The 22,839-nt window shown below is 36.2% G+C and overlaps 1 protein-coding gene across 1 annotated transcript in view; it reads left to right on the top strand.

Moving 5' to 3' along the window:
* The window catches only part of MDGA2 (MAM domain containing glycosylphosphatidylinositol anchor 2), a 919,168-nt gene that overhangs the window by 680,085 nt on the left and 216,244 nt on the right, over window positions 1-22,839 (top strand). The window contains exon 8 of the mRNA XM_055537535.1: window positions 5,649-5,942. Coding sequence (XP_055393510.1) covers window positions 5,649-5,942 — 294 coding nt within the window. The remainder of the gene's footprint in view (window positions 1-5,648; window positions 5,943-22,839) is intronic.

Here is a 22,839-nt window from a genome sequence, read left to right as displayed (position 1 = left end):
TATATTTTAGAGGAAATTCTGCTAATTGAAATAATTGTAGAATTATTATATTTGGTCATTATTGCTTTTTAAAAAATATTCATGATTTTTATCTATCATGTTTATTTCTGTTATGGGCTTCCCTGGTGGGTCAGCTGGTAAAGAATCCACCTGCGATGCAGGAGACCTGGGTTTGATCCCTGGATTGGGAAGATCCCCTGGAGAAGGGAAAGTATTCTGGAGAAGGGAGAATACTCCAGTATTCTGGCCTGGAGAATTTCATAGACTGTATAGTCCATAGGGTCACAAAGAGTGGGGTACGACTGAGCGGCTTTCACTTTTCTTTCTGTTATAGTTTTGGCATTTTATCTTTTCTCCTTAACTGCTTTTGCTCTCTCTCTCCTTCTTCCTTCCTCAGTTATTTCATAACTTCCTGGTTTGTGCCAACCAGAAAAGTAGGGCATCAGGCTTTAGAGATAGAGCATGGCACTCTGTGCCTTCACAGACCTGCGTGGTCAGGGATATAGACATGGGAGAAAATACAGAGTGAAGCCATGAGTACAGGTGAAATGGGTATACACACAATATGTGGTCAAGAAGAGTGAACAACCAGCTCAGCTGAGGGGTAGGCAAAGTTATCACCTAAGTGGTAACTCTGAACTGAATCTCAACACATGGGACAAGCAGGAGTGCTAGAAGACAGGGCCAGACTTGCTGAACACAGGCAAGAACTGCGAGAGCACTGAGGTTCACTGCCAGTGGAACTGTAAGTAAATGACTGTTGTAGGAGTGAGTGATTCTAGAAGAGCGTTTCTAAGACTGTGTTGTCAGACCAGTGTATCTGGACTGACACTCTTGTTGTTATTGAAAAGTGGAGTTTTCATCAAATGAGCTTTGGAAGATAGGCTGCATTAACATTTTAAGTTTCTCTGAGTTCTTGAACCCTACAATACGCTAATATGCACAGTAAAAGTAAGTAAAGTAAGTAAAGTCAAGTCACTCAGTCGTGTCTGACTCTTTGCGACCCCATGGACTGTAGCCTACTAGGCTCCTCTGTCCATGGAATTTTCCAGGCAATAGTACTGGAGTGGATTGCCATTTCCTTCTCCAGGGGATCTTCCCAACCCAGGGATCGATCGAACCCGGGTCTCCCACATTGTAGACAGACGCTTAAGCCTCTGAGCCATCAAGGAATTATATAGCACATATTATAGAAGAGTGAAAGATGAAGAAAAATATACCCAAACTAAAATTTACCAATAATCCCATATTCAGAGAGAACTACTGTTAGTGTTTCAGCGTAGTTCCTTCTAGGCTTTCTTTTCCTCTACATTTTCCCCCGTGTAAGTCTTATTTTCCTCTCTAACTCAGTGATCAACTGCCTCACTGTCTTAATTTGTACATTTGGTATAAACATTTTTACTGACTTCCTATTAACTCAGAGACTACAAAAGAGAGTGGGGGATTCTGCAAATATAAAGGTGAATCATGTATATTCTCCCCTCTAAGAAGCTCTCTGCTGACATTCATTGGCTTGTGTCTTTTCTATATAAAAATATAATATGGTTCAGTAACATCTTTTACTCACTTATTAATAGTGGTTATAGCTGGCCATACTATTCACAAGAATGCTTTTCTTGCTTAACAATATAAATATCTTTATCAATAAATGTGGGTCAGTTACATCATCACTTAAAAATGCTGCATCATAATTTATTATGTGACTATATCATGATTTTTTGTAATAAAATCTGTCAGTCTGATTTCAGTTTATCTTTTTTAATTAAAGCAGTATTAGGATGAGCACTCTCATTGAGGATTGAAATTTTCATAGTGACAGAAATATAATTGCATTTCTGATGATAAATCTTATGACAGGGAAGCAGGAGGACAAGAAGAATTAGACTGGTGACAGAAAGACCACTTAGGACATTGTCTCAAGAAGAAATAATGATGACTTTACTAAGAAATCTTCCTATAGCCATGAAAAGAAATGGGGAGATATAAGAGAGATATTTGATACACAAACCAAAGCAGCTGATTGGAAATGATGAGTTAGAATAAATGCTGAAACAAAGAAAAGTCTATGGTTTTTAATTAGCAGATCAAGTGTCCTCATAATTAGCTATCAACTAAGTCAAGAAATAAATAGTGCTTAAGGTTAAGGTTTAAGGACTTGCAAGAATTTTGGAAAATCATAGTAGGCTGCAATTACAGACTGAAAGAATCTTGAGGTAAAGTTATAATTCTTATTATAACCCTACAAAACAGAGAGATATTCATGAGCACAAACAAAATCTCCTAACAGAAAAAAATATAATAATAATGATAATTTAGAGCATTCTAGAAAATGGAAAATATAATGTGGAAAGAGGGAAGCCTATAAAAACTTAACATTTTAGGACCTTCTTAGCCAAGAAAGTTGCAAAGAAAGGGTTAACTCTGAAATAAAAATTTCAAAAACATCATGGAAAGGGTGAAAAATAAGCTGTATTTTAACTGGACTTTGGTATGTATTTTAAAATGAGCAAATATATTAAAAATAAATTTGTAACTTACCTAGATTAAAACTGAGGTTTACATTTCTATAATTTTTATTACAAAAGGAGAAAAGTTTATCTAACAAATGATTACATTTACAAGGGAGTTTTTTTTTTTTTTAACTATTTAGCATGATAAACTTAAAAAGAATATAGCTAGCCAAGGATCTCTTTTTGTTAGACTGGCCTAATGTAATAAGATCTTTGAATATTCATCTTATTAAATCAGAAAATGGATACTTTTATTAGCCCTCTCCTGTCTTTAATATTTTGCTGTTTGTTCCTATAATCAGAACATTAATACCCTTGGAGTTGGTTAAATATAAATTCTTAGTTTCAAAAATGAAGAAATTCATACTCAGAATGTTTAAGCTTGGCCAAAGTTGTGTGACTTGTTTTTGTAAGAGGTGAAATTTTTCGATTTTAAATAACACTCCATTAAATAATCTTTTAATGTATAATTTATTTTCATTTATTTTGTACAAATGTAAAATAATTTGGATATTTATTTTGCCATATATGGGAATTATTCTAGTATTGTTATATATAGATATTTAAGGCAGATATATAAGATACAACATAGAAAGATAAGGTAATTTGCAACATATGTGTTACATACTCCATCACATTTCTACCTAGACTCTTTTATTGTCCCTGAGATTCCAACCAAGAGACAGGCAGGGAAAACTGTTCCAGTTTGTCCATAGGAACAAAGTAATTATGAGCAAAAGGAGAGGAGTCCAGTGCTAACTCGTTATTCCTTTGAAACACCATAGTTTGCTTGCTAAAGCTTGCTTCAGGGTTCATATCTCTACATCAGCTACCTGCTATCAATTTGCCTCACTTTTAATTCTGCTCAAATCAAAGTATTTATCTTCTCTTATTCTCAGTTTTCTCATTTGTTAAATTTTAATATTAAACATTTGATTCAAGGATGGTCATGAGAATTCATGAAAATGTAAAATTCCTAACTATGCCAGGTACACAATAGAAGCATAATTAATGTTAAATGTTGAGGTTATTGCTGTTATTCTGTATCCTTTCTCATGGAGGGTGAATAAATATTTCAGCTTTTTTTTGATCCTGTTGTTACAAGGTGATGCTTGTTTAGTATTGTATCATTCTCTGGTGATTCACTACAAAAAGAACAAATTATTTAGCTACATTATTTAGTTGTTTATATTTACAAGAGTAAATGATTTAATCATATAGGTTTTTTTAATGCAGCCATATTTAAACATGTTTTTGTTTATGCCATTTCCTAGAATTTATATATATTTCAAGAAGATAGTGATAAACGTTTCATGTTTTCTAATTTCTAAGATGCTGTGCATGGTTAAATAGTTTTTTAAACTAGAAGTAAATGAAGGAATTAAATGGAAAAGTAGACATGAAGATATTTAAACAGCAAGATAATTAATTCTGATATCACTTTGTAAATTTTGTTTTCTATGTATAAGAGAAAAATAGTTCAACATTAGTAGAAAAATATATTAAAGGTTAAATATGTTTGTTTTTGTTCCTGGGCACTGGAGCACAGTAATGCTAGAAGGGCAAATAAAATTTTTGCCTTTTTATTTATATGCAGTATTACCTCCAAAGGGGAAAATGCATGACATTTTCACAGGGATAGAATTATGTGTATGTTTCTGGTTATTCTTATTCTACCATTCTAATTTAGCCCATGCTTTTCTTACAGATCCTCTATTGTATAAATACTTTTGAATTCATATACATTTGTATGAGAAGTAAAAGTCTTCCAGTGGAACAGAAGATACCTTAAAAAAAAAAAAAAACTCATTGAATAATACTTCCCTTTTATTAGTTCATGTTTTCAAGTGTGGTAAAGTTAACTTACTATAAAATCAATCTAGTACTTCCCTGATGGTCTAGTGGCTAAGAATCTGCACTCCCAGTACAGGGGACCTGGGTTGGATCCCTGGGCAGAACTAAGATCCCACATACTGCAACTATAAGCCTGGACACCACAACTACTGAGGCCACGCGCCGCATCTAGAGAAGCCGCCGCAACACAACAAAGACCCAGTGCAGCCAAAATAAATAATAATACACAATTTTTTAAAGTCAACCTAAAAGTGAAAGTGAAGTCGCTCAGTCGTGTCTGACTCTTTGCAACCCCGTGGGCTGTAGCCTACCAGACTCCTCTGTCCATGGGATTTTCCAGGCGATAGTACTGGAGTGGATTGCCGTTTCTTTCGCCAGGTGATCTTCCCAACCCAGGGATTGAACCCGGGTCTCCCGCATTGTAGACAGACGCTTTACCATCTGAGCCATCTAATGAATATCTTTGGTAACATCAGAAATTAGCTTTACTTGAGAAAAGTACATTCTTAAATTATTGAAATATATTTTTCAAAACGCACTTGAAATACATTTTATAGAAACAGCGGCACTGTCATGACAACTTATTTACAATGATCTCAAAACGTGTTCAAGGCAAATCATATGAAATTCAAATGTCAAAAAATACTAAAAATCAAAAAGATTAATACGTTCAGTTGTCAGAGTGTGGCATTGTAATCCATTGTTCCATTTCATTTTCTCAGGGGAGAGAACAAATCCTAAACCTTAGCAGTTTGGTCAGTTTCAAAATCAGTTTTCAGAACTTTGGATTTTATATCAGAGGTTCTTCTTTTCCCCCTTCCTATTGCATTTATACTGTACCTACTAAGTCTATAATATCTCTTATCCCCTTCTTATAGCATCCTTGGGTAAGAGATAATGGCCTAGAGAAGACTGAAAAACTTAATCTTACCTTACTTAGCAAGTAGGATCACTCTTCTGTGCAATGCAGATGTTAAAGACCCAGTTAATGGTTGATAATGACAAATTATGGAGTAGATTGTTGTTATGTTGATCATTCGCGTTCCAGTTTAATGCTTATTTATCTTGCTAATGTTTGAAGTCCTCATTTGAGAACATGAAAACAGTTTAGAATTACTTAAATGAGGGTATGTGCCACTTATTCCCAAGGTCTCTGTAATTTTTGTCATCTGAATTGTCACACTTCTTCAACCAGCAGAAATTGTTTCCTTATGATTTTCTGTGTTTGAATATGCTTTACCAGTATATACTAACCTTGAAAAATTTTCTTTTTCCCATTTCAAGTTCCACCCAATCTGACTGTTCCACAGGAAAAATCACCTTTGGTCACCAGAGAAGGAGACACAATAGAACTGCAGTGTCAAGTAACTGGAAAACCTAAACCCATCATCCTTTGGTCTAGAGCGGATAAAGAAGTCGCAATGCCTGACGGGAATATGCAAATGGAGAGTTATGATGGAACACTGAGAATTGTGAATGTATCTAGGGAAATGTCAGGAATGTATCGATGTCAGACCAGCCAGTATAATGGATTTAACGTGAAACCAAGAGAAGCCTTGGTGCAGCTCATCGTGCAGTGTAAGTACATTTTTCTCTATGTATTTCTATTGGGGGGACAAGGGAAGAAAATTAGATAATTTTTGGAGTTGGATTAGGAACCAATATTTCTACATTATTGCTACCCAATTTAAACTATAATTTCCCCAAGTCTGCCTATTACTTGAGCCAATACACACTAATGGAAAAGAATTGTATTAGTATGTGTGTGATGATTATGATGGTGTTATGTCATTGGTTAAGGCCAAAGAATCAACAAGCCTAATGGTTAAAAACTGGCTGTGTGCAATGAAGCAAAATGGAAATTGGAAGTAATTGCTAATTCAGATTATAATACTCCTTTGTTTTCACTGTTTATGTTTCTGCTTCAGCAATTGCCTGTCCTTTGCCCAAATTATTCACCTATCTCAGGGTGTCCTTTGCTTAAATTGTGGAGACCTAATCATTGCAATGCTATTTTTGCTATCTGAAATTGTAAGAGTAGATTACATAATTGCAGTAATATTGAGATAATTCAGGCAGATATTAGGTGCTGATTTTTTGCTTTACTTTCCTAACATAATTATTTAACTCTGAGAGCTGAATATGATGGATTTTTAACTATTTTCATTGAAAGGGCTAAAAAAATGCTGACATAGTGTGCTTTGTATTTGCTTTTAGTGTAAAAATGCCTAAACTCATGAAATTAAGAAGTTTAACAATGCCACTGGTGTTAGGTTATTAGAGAATGATGCCCTGGTATTTTGGATAGCAGGTGGTGTGGGTTATACTGAAGAGAAGAAGCAAGCTAAGCACAATCTGTTCAAACTTCAGAAATGTTGCTGTAAATTTTAATTGAGGTATTATTTGTTATTTACATGGTGGCAAAATCTTTAAGAAAAAGAATGAAGTGGAAGTAACTATACACTTCAATAAGCAATGATGTTCTTTTCTTTTGTGGTTCTTTCCTAATGCAGAAAATGGAAAATAGAAATCAGTCCAAAATGTCTATTTTTATATTAGTCTTAAAGGTGTTGGCATATTGAATTATCTTACTTTAAATTTGGAAAGATAATTGAAATATGGAAGGATTATGTTTGCAACAGATAACACACATGTTTATGTATGAGGAGTGTGAGTGTGAGTAATGGGAGGAGCAAGGTTCTGGCTGCTGTTTAACCCTTTCTTGTCCCTATACTTTAGAAACTCAGCTTTCAAAGTGCTGTTTGTCCTATAGATAAGCAAACTTATACTTGTCAAGTATCTTACTAGTTTTATCTGTAAAGAATGCAGCTCTTAAATGGTAAGTTCCATTCCACAGTTGAATGTTACCTTTTTTTCTCACTGGCCTTTATACTCATGATAATAATAAACTCATAGGGTAGGAGGTTCATGTGAAAACAAGTTTCAGAAAGAAAAACAAAATTTTAAAGAAACCTCTCCTCAATTCTCCAATAAATAAGAGACACCCTCAGGTAATCAGGACGTGGATACAGTTTGGAGTACTTCATTCTTTTTTTTTTTTTTTTTTTTGGAGTACTTCATTCTTGTTGGTAATCACAGGAATATGTTTTTCCTCTAGAGCTATGCAGGAAGTTTCAGTGTTCCTAAAGCTATTGGGCAATTTGTTTTCCCTCTGCTCACACCTCTCTGTGGAAGCTCTGACACAAATAAAAGCTGTGGAACCCATTGGCTCTAGGGAATTTTGAATTAAAGTTTCAAGAGCCAGGATCTTTAATCTCCATAGAATATACTAACCTCTAGGATTCCTTTGGTGACCAAACTTCCCCTGTTTTTGCTTCCTAATAGATTTCAGATATAATAAGTTCAGCACCAGATCTTAAAATTCAATCCTGTTAATATCAGATGAATTGGCACAGTTGTCTCTAGTGTCACAAGGATGTAATTGACTAAAAGACATCAATAGACATAGGCAAAGCCAAATTCATTTAATGCACAGGAAAAGATCTGCATCCCAAGGTGACTTTGCAGAGCAGAAGGTATAATCTAACAACACTTCCTCTCAGAGGCAAGTTCCCCAGCCTACAAGGAAACACGGCTGGGTGCCAGCAGCCTGGCCAGTTGCTGGTGAGAATGCCCTAATGTCTTTCAAAAAGCTTTCATGTATTCCCAACTCTTTTGAAGAATCTGGTTATGTGTCTGAGCATCTGCCAGGTACAAATAACTGGTAACAACTCCAGAAGCCTTAACTACTTAAGGCTTATTCCTGTAAAACTAGTCATGCAGAAATCTTAATAATATTTTAAAATGATAAACAATTTAACTTTTATGGGGATTTCTTAAAAGAATGAAAATAATATGGTATTTGTGCTTAATTTGGATAGGTGTGCCACATATGCAAATAATTCATATAGAATATAAAATAAGTCATTTCATATACTTTATATATCATATATCCATTTTATATATAAAGCTATGGTTTATGTATTTTGTATTCTCAGCATAATATATTTTATATTATAGCTAGTCAGCAAATGCATGGAGTAAATATAACAAATGAATGTATATATATATGGAATATATATATATATATCTATATATATCTTGCTTCTTGTATAATTTGTTCTTTATTATTTAGGGTTCAGGAATATCTGAGGACTAGCCACATAACAGTTTGACAGCTGAAAATGTTCAAGTGTATGAAGGGAGGAGATGTCAAATACTCTAACTTGTACCTAACACATTTTTCAGTATGTGAACTCTACACTTTAGTTTATTAAGATCTCCTTTCCTAAAATATATTACACTGACAAATTCTGGGACAGTCTATTTTGCACACACACAATATGTATATATACACACAAAATATGTATATATATATATATTAAAAACATATATTTATATATAATTGTATCATTTTTGAAACATGAAAGAATGAAAAATAGATGGTCATAATAGATAAAAACACACAAAAATGTGTCTCTAAAGCATATTTCCCCTTGTTAAGTTTTAGTTGTGTCCAATTAAACAATAACCAACCAAAAGAAGTAATTGTATTAGTAATTGATGAGCAGAGGTAGTAAGGCCTAAGTATAAATAATATAATTGTTTTCATATTGCATAAAAAATGAAACAGTCCACTTAGCTTAATGTTCTAAATCTTCAAGTGAGATTTGTTCTTAGCCAATGTGTTAAAATTATACAGTAGTCATTTTATTAAAACTTTTTAAATTATTTACTATCCCCAGTTAATTTGCTTCTTCTTAAAATGCGTGGATAGTGATTTAGCAAGTGACAGAAGCCTAGAGGTATTTTACACCCTTCTATGTCCTATTAAGAGTAGCTTAATCACCATAATGAAATGGTTTAAATTATTAAATTTTTGTGCACAGTGCTCATTCCTGAAAGCTGAGGCTTATTTTATAATATTTTTAATTTCTACAATAGCAAGTTAGGACAAATGATACAGACTGGAATGAAAAGTTTCAATATAAGGCCTTGAAAAATAGTGGTTTAAAATTCATCTAAATTTTTAAAAATGCTAGATGAAATTGCAACATATATTGTACAGTTTTTAATAACAGACCTTTAAATATTCAGCCACTATTTAATTTCATTCACATTTTTTGAAAATATGTAATAATTCTTTTAACTTGCTTATATTTATTTGAAGCAGTATTAGAATAGATCATTGAAAATAAAAATGTTGCATAGGTTAATCAGTTCATTATTTAAAAATTATAATGTGCATGAGCCTATTGAACAAAACTAGAACACTTTCCTAAACAGAGTAGCTGTAGTTAAAGTGATTTTTACATTTATCCAGTAAAATAATGATCATATAAATAGTAATTAAGTGAAAATGTCATTGGAAGAATATATTCAAATATTTATATTAAATGAAGAAGTCCAGTTATACCTATGGTCCTCTAAAAGAAATTATTGCTCTTTGAAGTGAATATATATATATATATTATATACTGTGATTTTGATTTCATAAACTATAGCATTTTATTTTTAATAAAAGCCAAACTTTAAATGGTTTAATCTCAAACACTGGTAAAATCTTTCAGTGAAGTAAGAAATATTTTAGTGAAGAAATATATTTCAATATATTTTGAGATATATTTTCTTGAAAATCAGCTGAAGAAGATATATACTACATTGGATGTCAGTTTTAACCAAAGCTTTATTATCTGTAGGCACCTACAATTAAAGATATTTCTTTTATAAGATATAAAGCACACACAAAAACTCCAAAACTGACAAGTGTTAAAATGTATTAAGTAACTATCCTTCAGATCAGTTCAGTTCAGTCGCTCAGTAGGGTCCGATTCTTTGCGACTGAACTGAACTCAACTGAAAGATGGTTAATACATTTTAACACTTGTCAGTTTTGGAGTTTTCGTGTGTACTTTCAGCTATCTTCAAATGAGATTCCATGCTCCCTTTACTTACAATTTCTATTTTCCAAATGAAGGAAAACTATGAAAGGAAACAATCAGAGCTATTGAAAGACCCTTGTTCCTCAACTGTTTCCAAAGCAAGACCAGAAATTGTATGAAGAGGAGCGAACCATAGATTAAAGCCATTATCGCTTACTCTTTTACTCAAGAAGCTTATTGAAGAGTGCATGTTTATTTCTTTCAATCAAATGAATATTCAACCAAAGCAGAATATCATGGGCCTTAAAAGGAAAATTAAAGACAGATTGGAATATCATGTAACAGACATGGTGACTATTGTTAGATGAATTACTGAGTAATTTTCTACAGTGTTGAGATATACAGAATAACTGAATTGAACAAATGTAACTTCTTTTGGGGTTATTTTAAAACTATTGTGACTGAATTGATCTAAAGATAATATGAGAGACAAGGTGTTGATTAAAGAGGAAACAAGGGGGCAGTTTGCCACATTCACACAGGGTGATGTTCAAGGCTATACAAGGGGATGTATAAGTAAATGGACAATAATTTTACTTAAAAGAACAAAATAAGCCTTCTAACATAACCTGGAATGCTCTACTTATTCAGATGTATTCTTATTTTTCATATTAATTCATCCCATCCCATCTCTTCTCAGCCTCATAGACACGGTAATTCAATGATGCCTCTATCGTAGACTTCTATACCCCCATTCTCCTCTTCCCACCAGTTCTTCAACTCTTTAACCATTTAAGTCCTGCCTCAGTCCTCCCCCTTTAGTAAGCCCATTAGTTACTGAGAAGGGCCCTCCTTGTTAGAACTTCAAAGTAAAACTGCATTTGCAACATGCCTATTAGATGGCAACAACAATAACATTAGAAGATATACTTCTTTCAAAACCATTGGCTATTATTTCACTGTTGTTGTTCAGTCACTAAGTTGTGTCTGACTCTTTGCAAACTGCAGCACGGACTGCAAGGACTGAGGATGGACTGCAGCACGCCATGCTCCTTTGCTCTTCACTATGTTTCGGAGTTTACTCAAATTCATGTCCATTGAGTCAGTGATGCTATCTAGCCATTTCACTGTTGACTTCATCAAAACCCTCTGTACTATGGCATATAGAATGAGTTTGAACAACACAAAAAGTCCTTCTCATGGATTTATTTCTTTCACCGGTATGACTTGATTCTAAAAGACTTAGTTTACTCTCATAAAATAAATTTATACTCAAAAGTTGAAGACAAACCCTTAAGGTTATTCAAAAGAGTATATTTGATACAGAAATGGTAAGTTCAAGTTTATTTTCTCTACATTTTAGGTAATGACAGCAAAAGAGTATACAACCACTGCCCCTGTATGAATGATAACTTTAAAGAGAGTATTCATTTAAAGAATTTTCTTTGACCCACAGAATCATGGCTTTTATCCCTTACAATGCCTGGTACAGTCCATAGACTGTAGAGTCAGACATGACTAAGCAAACACGCACCCAACCCATGTTATTAAAAGGTAAACTGAGGCATGTTGAAAATTTTAAGCAAGCTCTTAAACTCATATTAGAGCAGAAATTGATTCTGATCCACCAGCACCAAACTGGAAGTGATTAGGAGTGCTCCATAGACAGGAGCTTGTGGCAACACGTATAGAAAATGTAAAAACAAATAAGCAAGATATTGACTGGCTACGGTTTAAAGCCTCCCTGATAGCTGAGTTGGTTAAGAATCCACCCAAAATGCAGGAGACCCCCATTCAATTCCTCGGTTGGGAAGATCCGAGAAGGGAAAGGCTACCCACTCCATTATTCTGGCTAGAGAATTCCATGGACTGTATAGTCCATGGGGGTTGCAAAGAGTTAAACACAACTGAGTCACTTTTACTTTCAAAGTTTCAAGCCTGGTTGTCTGTCTGTGATTGGTCATCTTTAGATTTCAGTTTTGTAACCTTGATCCTTTCATAGGCTTTGATTTTGGTTTGCTTACACCTCAGTCTAATGGCCTCCTTGTTTAATGAATTTAACGTTATATGTATATGGCCCATGGCCAATATCTTAATATCTTGAGCTGCAGTTTTCTATTTCTAAGAAAAGAAAAATATTTTCCATTTTCAATTAACATTTATTTGAAATAACTTTGCAAAGCTTCTAGAATATTGCTCACCAGGCAGCACAAAATAGAAATGATGATTATCATTTTAATGTATCAGTTCTGAAATGTTTTAATGTAAACTATCCATTTTCTTAGTGCAAATTATTCCTCCTCTACCTTACTGTTTCCTGTTTCCTTCTCTAAAGACCCTTTGATCCATTCCTGCTATAACTTAAGGTCTTTGTGGGCCAAAGCAGCTGTTACATTTCTAGCATGAGAGCAGCTGTAAAATTGGTAGATTCTTGATTAACTGATCCATTTCCAGGATCTCCGTACTTGACATAAGGTTAAAGTTAAAACTTTAGTAATAAGAAATGTAAAATTTTATCTTCTCAAGTGAATATAGATTGGGGAAAATATTTACATTTACCAAGATAATAATATTTTAAGCATTCACTTTTCATATTTTAACATGAATGATTATTAAATGGAAGTCAGTATTTATTACACACAGTTCCTTTATTTGAATTAAGTTGCCATATTTGTTCTTCTGATGTTTTCAGAAGTTATTAAAAGCATTAATCAATGAAACCTTGAGGCAGTGTTAATATTTCGAGAACATTAGTATTTGTGCTATTTTCTCCTCTCTTAGCTTCCACATCCCCAAGTAGTTAAGATCTTGTCTTTAAAAAGAAGAAACTAGCCTTATATGATAGTGTACAATTTAAACTGTATAAAATAAACTCTAATTTTTTTTTCTCATGTCAATATGTCATATAAATATCCTTCACTGCATTTCCCAGAATTTTAATGAGAAATTATAATGGAGCTGCCTTGAAAAAAAAAGATTTGTTTAAAGATTTTATTTTTATGTTCCTCCTGAATATTTAAAAATTGAATGTCCCAAGTGGACATGATATTTTGCAGAGTCTTTATGATGAATTTACTTTAGCTGAACTAAGATCATGGCATCTGATCCCATCTCTTCATGGCAAATAGATGGAGAAACAGTGGAAACAGTGGCAGACTTTATTTTCGGGGGGGCTCCAAAATCACTGCAGATGGTAACTGCAGCCATGAAATTAAAAGACACTTGCTCCTTGGAAGAAAAGCTATGACCAACCTAGACAGCATATTAAAAAGCAGAGACATTACTTTGTCAACAAAGGTTCATCTAGTCAAAGCTATGGTTTTTCCAGTAGTCATGTATGGATGTGAGTTGGACTATAAAGAAAGCTGAGTGCCAAAGAACTGATGCTTTTGAACTGTGGTGCTGGAGAAGACTCTTGAGAGTCCCTTGGACTGCAAGGAGATCCAACCAGTCCATCCTGAAGGTGATCAGTCCTGAATGTTCATTGGAAGGACTGATGCTGAAGCTGAAACTCCAATACTTTGGCCACCTGATGCAAAGAGCTGACTCGTTTGAAAAGACCCTGATGCTGAGAAAGATAGAAGGTGGGAGGAGAGGGAGACGACAGAGGATGAGATGGTTGGATGGCATCACCAACTCAATGGACATGAGTTTGAGTAAACTCCAGGTGTTGGTGATGTTCAGGGAAGCCTGGCCTGCTACAGTCCATAGTGTCACAAAGAGTTGGACACGACTGAGCAACTGAACTGAACTGAACTGAACTGCTCCAGCCATCCTGGGTTATCCTCTTGCTTCCTGGTTCTCACTCTTTCAGAGATGGCAATGGGGTATTTAATCTAAGGAAATTGTCAAAGACAATGGAAATTCTCATTCTAAAGTGAAAAGTGAAAGTGAAAGTTGCTCAGTCATGTCCCACTCTTTGAGTCCCCATGGACTGTACCCTTCCAGGCTTCTCTGTCCGTGGAATTCTCTAGGCCAGAATACTGGAGTGGGTAGCCCTTCCCTTCTCCAGAGGATCTTCCCAACACAGGTCTCCCGCATTGCAGATGGATTCTTTAACCTCCCAATTCTAAAGAGCTTCTCAATGCAGAACACCGACAAGATGTCTTCACTGAACTGTGAAGCACAGATCACTGGGAAAGATGATCAGTTCCTCAAGTATATGTATCTTGTAAAGAAAATAAGCACATATTTTTTTTTTCCTGGTGCCGTCTCTGCTTCCATCTTAATGTAGAATACAGCCATAGTTTAATATTTAGGAGAAAAAAAAAACTTTCATTAAAAGTTTTATTTTCAGCATCTATGCAAAAAGAAGTGAGATAGGAACCAGCCAGTTTTAACAGTATAATTAAAAGTATTGACAACTTAACTCAGACAAGTATTTGTTGACTGCTGTTGTCAGTTAAGTACTTCTGCCCACCCCTGTTATGCAGATATGAATTCAAATAGATGATTGTAGAATTTCCATAATACTGAAAAGATGGTTTTCTCTCTTGAAAGCCTTCATATATGTGATTAAATGTTGTTTGAATGAAGGTTTACATTGCCTCTCTCCCTGGGTTATTTTCTTATCCTTCTTCCTTCCTCACTTTATAAAAATACATCCTCTAAGAAAAGTAAACATAAACATGTTTGTAAATATATGTGTGTAACTACAAAAATCCTGTTCCTTTTTAAATTATTTTTAGTGAAAAAAGGGTTTATTCCCTCATCCAAAAATAAATGTATTCCTCCCAAATATAGAATTGAGACATTTTCTAGTGTGCTTTTCTCCCATGAAAATAAAAAGATAATAATAATAAATAAATAAATAAATAATAAATAAAACACACAGAGTTTTACAATAATATATTCCATGAACGTGCTTGTGACTTGATCAGTTTATTTTATAAATATACCTGCCATGAAACATTTCGTGCAGAGGAAAATATAAAGTATGCAAAACACATGAGTTTCTGGTTAGGGAAAACAGCATAAGCACCTTAGAAGTTAGGTAACAATATAAAAAATTGGATGATAGAAAGGCACTTCAGTCAGTGCACGGAACCAGTCAGGAAATGAGAAATCAAAGACTGATATTGTCACAGGAAGACATGATTTCCTATGACTTCAGCAAGAGAGATGCATTTACCAATGTTTAATCCACTTACGAACATTGCTCATATAGAATTTTAGCTTATGTGCTAGCAATTTTTTTCTTTAGGTATTATCAGCTGTTTGAGTCAATATCATATTTTAATATTTAACACCAGCCAAAGAGTTTTGCATATATTATATTATTGGGGATTATATTATATTATGTGAATAACTTTTAACCTAGTAGTGAACTGTTCTATTGTATAACCTACCAGAGGGTCTTCTTAGTTTCAACTACATTCAAACTCAACTCATGGGGTTACTATAGACACATATGGACTCAAATACATTTTTGCAGCTATAAGACAGGAACCACAGCTTGCCAGCATGTCCACCTGTCCCCACTTCTGGGAACACTTGAAAATTGTCAACAAATTTTGATTGTCATAATTAGAAGAGGGATGCTACTGGCATCTAATGAATAGATCTTGTTAATTTTAGGATGCTTGGAGGTTTCCCTGGCCTCTAATCTTTTGGTACAGTAGCACACCCCTCCCTCATATCATGACAATAAAATGTAAATCTAGACCTTGCCAGATGTCTTCTGTACCCATCAGGTATGCTTAATTATACCAGGTATAATCAAAATTATACACATCAGATATGCTTGTGATGGGCAAAATTGTACCCAAAGGGGTATAAATTATACCCATTGAGAACCTCTGCCTAGATGATAGCTTGTGTATTAGGAGACAAGATCTCTGTAATTTGGAGATGGGGACTCTGGCAGAATTCTCTGCCCCACAGGAACCGATGTCTCTTGTAACAAATCTATAGGTACAACTTCCAAAGTCCCTGAAGTTGGAAGAGTCACCAACTACCCTAAGCTCTAATTTATGTCTAATCTTGTCAGACATTAATGTTCCTCTCAATCCAGAAACAACTTAATACAGAAATGTTGCTTAAAAACATAGTTGGCATTCTTCCCTTGTCATGGAGATCAGAGCTAGAACTTTAAAAGAAGGTCAGAGTCTCATGCAGTAGGGATTTTTTTTTTTTTCCAAATGCATCTGTTAAACTTTCTTAGTAATTCTTTTGCTTTAGTGTTTTTCTTCATTTTATCATAATAATTACTTTTGTATAAATTATGAAAGTATGTTTCCAATATACCTTACTTTTTGTCTCTTAACTTGCTATTTGTCTCATTTCCTGTTTTACTGGTGTGCTTATGTTCTTTCTTTGCTGGACTTTCAGCAGGTATCTGGGTTTGGGAGGCAGTAGCTGTATTTCATTCTTGGATCATTTTGATCATCTTATGAATTTCTTTCTTCTGGCAAATGAGTATTTCCTTGAAACTTTAAGGATTCTAATAGGCAAAAGCAAAAAATCCTTCAACAGGAAACTTTGAAACCTAAACTGACCACGTATTGTGAATTTGAAAGACATTCTCTGTTGATTTCACACTTATTAGAATTATTTTAAAATTGGAAATTACTTTCTTCTTAATTACAGAGTATTTCCAAAAGGAAAGGAGTCAAATAATGATCTTGAAAATCGATCAATATGTGGATTTTGTTCTTTAATATTGTTTCTCAATAAATTAAGTATAAGTATTTTTTCTTGAGAAGGACAATTATGTAGCATGAGTACTTAAATTTAAGAGGGATTTAAATATGCAGAATTAATCAGGGGAAGAAAATGTTCAAAATTAAGCAGAAAATAGAAAAACATTTAAGAAAAATGGGACAGTATTTATTCAGTTCAGTTCACTTCAGTCGCTCAGACATGTCCAACTCTGGGACCTGCAGCACGCCAGGCCTCCCTGTCCATCACCAACTCCCGGAGTCTACTCAGACTCATGTCCATTGAAACAGTGATGCCATCCAGCCATCTCATCCTCTGTCGTCCCCTTCTCCTCTCGCCTTCAATCTTTCCCAGCATCAGGGTCTTTTCAAATGAGTCAGCTCTTCGCATCATGTAGCCAAAGTATTGGAGTTTCAGCATCAGTCCTTCCAACGCACATTCAGGACTGATTTCCTTTAGGATGGACTGGTTGGATCCCCTTGCTGTCCAAGTGACTCTCAAGAGTCTTCTCCAACACCACAGTTCAAAAGCATCAATTCTCTGGCGCTCAGCTTTCTTTATAGTCCAACTCTCACATCCATACATGACTACTGGAAAAACCATAGCCTTGACTAGACAGAACTTTGTTGACAAAGTAATGTCTCTGCTTTTTAATATGCTGTCTAGGTTGGTCATAACTTTTCTTCCAAGTTATTTCTTAGCATTTAGTTATTTGTATTAAAATGTATGGTTGAAGTGGTAGACGTAATCTGATTTCTTCAGCTGTTCTGAGTTTCTTTCTGTTTGTGTCAATATGTTCCCTATTGATCCTTCTGTTTGAAGTATATGTTCTTAAACATAAGCTAACTGCTCTGTGTATAACATAAGATACAACATAAGATAAAATATAACACTTTACTGCTCAGTGAAAGTGAAAGTTGCTCTGTTGTGTTCAACTCTTTGCGACCCCATGGACTATATCGTCCATGGAATTCTCCAGGCCAGAATACTGGAGTGGGTAGCAACCCCCTTCCCCAGGGAATCTCCTCAACCCAGGTATCAAACCCAGGTCTCCCACATTGCAGCCTGATTCTTTACCAGCTGAGCCACCAGGGAAGCCCAAGAATACTGGGGTGGGTAGCCTATCCCTTCTCCAGTGGATCTTCTTGACTCATGAATTGAACCAGGGTCTCCTGCATAACAGGCAGAGTCTTTATCAGCTGAGATACCAGGGAAGCACCACAGTTCAGTTAAAAATAGAAGTAATTTAACTATATGAGGTTTCTGCTTGAAGTGCTAACTTGAAATCATAAGATACAAATGTATAAACTTATTGATCACATATAAATAGATACAGATGCATTTTATGAAAATATTTAGAGAGATATAAATACATAGAATGTCTATCAATCTAAATTGGTGTAGGCTCCTTGAAGAGGGCATGTTTATTGAGTGAACACTCATTACTGTTTTTTTCTTCTTTGTCTTTTATGATGTTGAGATGCTAGTTCTGTTTTTACCTTCAAGTTGTGTCTTTATTAGGGCTTCTCTGGTAGCTTAGCTGATAAAGAATCTGCCTGCAATGAGGGAGATTTGGGTTCAATCCCTGGGTTGGAAAAATCACCTGGAGAAGGGAAAGGCTACCCACTCCAGTATTCTGGCCTAGAGAATTCCATGGACTGTATAGTCCATGGGGTTGCAGAGTCAGACAAGACTAAGCAACTTTCACTGTGTCTTTACTGCCATTTGTCTTTATTTCCCCAAATTAGGTTTTGGTCTCATATTGTTCTACTCTGCTGTCTCGGTTGGCAATATAATGATTTAAACTATCATTGCTACACAGATTTTATTCCATGTATATCTGAGACATTCAGACAGCTTCTGTGAAATTTCAGTTTTGTCTCCTAATGAATTCTAAAATTTAATGTGACTAAAATAAGTTTATAATTATGTCCCTTTATTATTTTTCTCCTCTTGAATTCCCTGTCTCACCTTAAAGAATGTCTCTCCTCCCTTTTCAAGTCACTGTCGATGGAATAGTGCTTTCTCTTCCAGAGTATAGCCTGCTCTATCCTTGCAGGAGCCCGCCAGCCATGAGGAGCAGATGCTGTCTCCTGGATTTGAGGCTGCAGCGCTGTGGGGACCTGAGTGATCACCAGACCCAACTCCCTCATGCTGGCACTCTGCTCCTCACCCCAAGAGTGGTTACCAGCTGCCTCCAGACAGCCCAGAACCTCCTGGTAGTGGTTTCAGATCATGTGGGAGGATCCTTTGAAGGGTGGGTGGGCTGCTACTGTTCCTCCTGAATCCTGGTTTTGAACTAGACCTTGCCCAGTGAACTGGAGACCTATGATGTGCTGCTGATGGGGGCAGCAGCTGCTGATGTGAGGACCAGCTCCGTGGAGTTTCTCTGCACCCCTCCTTCCCTGCTGCTGGCCTCAGCAATCCTCATGTGCCTAGATGTGCGGACTGAGTCACAGGGAGTGCTGCCTCCCACCTGAGGGGGAAAAAAATAGAGTCACTATTTGATTTTCCCTTTTTCTAAATATGCCTTTGAAAATTAGAATATTAGATTCTGAAATTAGACGTGATTTAAATTCTAGCTTTGCTACTTTAAACATCATTTCTCTCAATAATTGTTTTTTTTTCAATACCTATCATGAGAGAGATTTATTTTCATTCATTATGTCATAGGTCTATCCAAGGATTAAATTAGATGATGTTTGATATGTGTTTATCCCAGTATTTGACACACAGATGGGTGCATGCATGCTCAGTTGCTTCAGTCGTGTCCGATTATTTGCAAACTTATGGACTGTAGCCCGCCAGGCTTCTCTGTCCATGGGATTCTCCAGGCAAGAATACTGGAATGGACTGCCATGCCCTTCTCCAAGGAATCTTCCCAATCCAGGGATCGAACCCGCATCTCCTGTGTCTCGTGCATTGCAGGCAGATTCATTACCACAGAGCCATGAGGGAAGCCACCTGACTCATCAATTCAGTACAGTTCAGTTGCTCAGTCATGTCCGACTCTTTGCAACCCCATGAATCACAGCATGCCAGGCCTCCCTGTCCATCACCAACTCCCAGAGTTCACTCAAACTCATGTCCATCGAGTTGGTGATGCCATCCAGCCATCTCATCCTCTGTTGTCTCCTTCTCCTCCTGACCCCAATCCCTCCCAGCTTCAGGGTCTTTTCTAATGAGTCAACTCTTTGCATGAGGTGGCCAAAGTATTGGAGTTTCAGCTTCAGCATCAGTCCTTCCAATGAACACCCAGGACTGATCTCCTTTAGGATGGACTGGTTGGATCTCCTTGCAGGCCAAGGGACTCTCAAGAGTCTTCTCCAGCACCACACTTCAAAAGCATCAATTCTTCAGCACTCAGCTTTCTTCAGTCTAACTCTCACATCCATACTTGACCACTGGAAAAACCATAGACTTGACTAGACGGACCCTTGTTGGCAAAGTAATATCTTTGCTTTTCAATATACTATCTAGGTTGGTCATAACTTTCCTTCCAAGGAGTAAGCGTCTTTTAATTTCATGGCTGCAGTCACCATCTGCAGTGATTTTGGAGCCCCTAAAAATTAAAGTCTGACACTGTTTCCACTGTTTCCCCATCTATTTCCCATGAAGTGATGGGACCAGATGCCATGATCTTCGCTTTCTGAATGTTGAGCTTTAAGCCAACTTTTTCACTCTCCTCTTTCAGTTTCATCACGGCTACTGCTAAGTCACTTCAGTCGTGTCCGACTCTGTGTGACGCCATAGACGGCAGCCCACCAGGCGCCCCGGTCCCTGGGATTCTCCAGGCAAGAACACTGCAGTGGGTTGCCATTTCCTTCTCCAATGCATGAAAGTGAAAAGTGAAAGTGAAGTCTCTGAGTCATGTCCAACCCTCAGCGACCCCATGGACTGCAGCCTACCAGGCTCCTCCATCCATGGGATTTTCCAGGCAAGAGTACTGGAGTGGGATGCCATTGCCTTATCAAGAGGCTCTTTAATTCCTCTTCACTTTCTGCCATAAGGGTGCTGTCATCTGCATATCTGAGGTTATTGATATTTCTCCCAGCAATCTTGATTCCACCTTGTGCTTCTTCCAGTCCAGCATTTCTCATGATGTACTCTGCATATAAGTTAAATAAGCAGGGTGACAATATACAGCCTTGACATACTCCTTTTCCTATTTGGAACCAGTCTGTTGTTCCATGTACAGTTCTAACTGTTGCTTCCTAACCTGCATATAGGTTTCTCTAGAGGCAGGTCAGGTGGTCTGGTATTCCCATCTGTTTCAGAATTTTCCACAGTTTATTGTGATCCACACAGTCAAGGCTTTGACATAGTCAATAAAGCAGAAATAGATGTTTTCTGGAACTCTCTTGCTTTTTCCATGATCCAGCAGATGTTGGCAATTTGATCTCTGGTTCCTCTGCCTTTTCTAAAACCAGCTTGAACATCTGGAAGTTCATGGTTCACGTACTGCTGAAGCCTGGCTTGGAGAATTTTGAGCATTACTTTACTAGCGTGTGAGATGAGTGCAATTGTGTGGTAGTTTGAGCATTCTTTGGCATTGCCTTTCTTTGGGATTGGAATGAAAACTGACCTTTTCCAGTCCTGTGGCCCCTGCTGAGTTTTCAAGTTGGCTGGCATATAGAGTGCAGCACTTTCACAGCATCATCTTTCAGGATTTGAAATAGCTCAACTGGAGTTCCATCACCTCCACTAGCTTTGTTCGTAGTGATGCTTTCTAAGTCCCACTTGACTTCACATTCCAGGATGTCTGGCTCTAGGTGAGTGATCACGCCATTGTGATTATCTGGGCCATGAAGCTCTTTTTTGTACAGTTCTTCTGTGTATTCTTCCCACCTCTTGTTAATACCATCTGCTTCTGTTAGGTCCATACCATTTCTGTCCTTTATTGAGCCCCTCTCTGCATGAAATGTTCCCTTGGTATCTCTAATTTTCTTGAAGAGATCTCTAGTCTTTCCCATTCTGTTGTTTTCCTCTTTTTCTTTGCATTTGCTATTCTTTGGAAATCTGCATTCAGATGCTTATTATATCTTTCCTTTTCTCCTTTGCTTTTCGCTTCTCTTCTTTTCACAGCTATTTGTAAGTCCTCCTCAGACCTGACTCATAGATAGTACTAAATGTTAGCTGTCATGTCTCAAACATTCTCTGAATTCATCCCTGCCTCTCCAGTCCCACTCTCATTTACCAAAGGAAGCCCTTTTATCTCCTGCAAGAAATCCTATTTCCCCCATCTCTGATCTTCCCTTTCCCTTCAGAACATTTCTAGCAGATGAATGTTGCTTTATGAGCAAAAACATTTTCAGATGAAAATAACAGAAAGTTCTTTTCTAACTGTTATGGGCAATAAAGTGTAGTCGATTCCAGGAGCTTAAATGTTACCTTCATCTCAACCATCAGCTCAATTCTCTGTGTGTTTGTGTTATTTAGTGGTTCTCATTATTTCCAGCTGTACCTGAAAAAACAGACAGACAAATTTGCCCCTTTTTCTTCTCATCAAGGATTAACTCCAATGGGACATGATTTTCTTGGCCTGAATAACCAAGCCAAATTTATGCAAAACCATGAATGCAAGCATTCCTTGTTCTTTCTCTGTTTAAAAACTCTATATGACTACTCATTACCTGTGATTCAAAATTCAGACTCCTAAATTGAAATACAATATCCTTCACCCTTCTCTGAAATCATATACCATATTCTGCTCAGGGTGAGCAGTTAGTTACCCCTTGTACTTTTGAACTTGCTGTTGCTTGTAATTCAAAATTCTTTGTCACGAATATTCTTAAGAGTCACCTCTATGAACTAACTCTTTACCACCTTCAAAACAGCATTCAAATATCTTTTCTCTAATGGTAACCTCTGAGACCTCCAGCTAGGTGTAATCTTTTTATCCTCTAAATCTGACCTTTCTTCTGTTCTTAGTA

The sequence above is a fragment of the Bubalus kerabau genome, chromosome 10 (assembly GCF_029407905.1).
Source record: "Bubalus kerabau isolate K-KA32 ecotype Philippines breed swamp buffalo chromosome 10, PCC_UOA_SB_1v2, whole genome shotgun sequence".
NCBI lineage: Eukaryota > Metazoa > Chordata > Mammalia > Artiodactyla > Bovidae > Bubalus > Bubalus kerabau.
The sequence above is the reverse complement of the archived record's forward strand: the minus strand, read 5'-3'. Positions and strand labels throughout refer to the sequence as shown.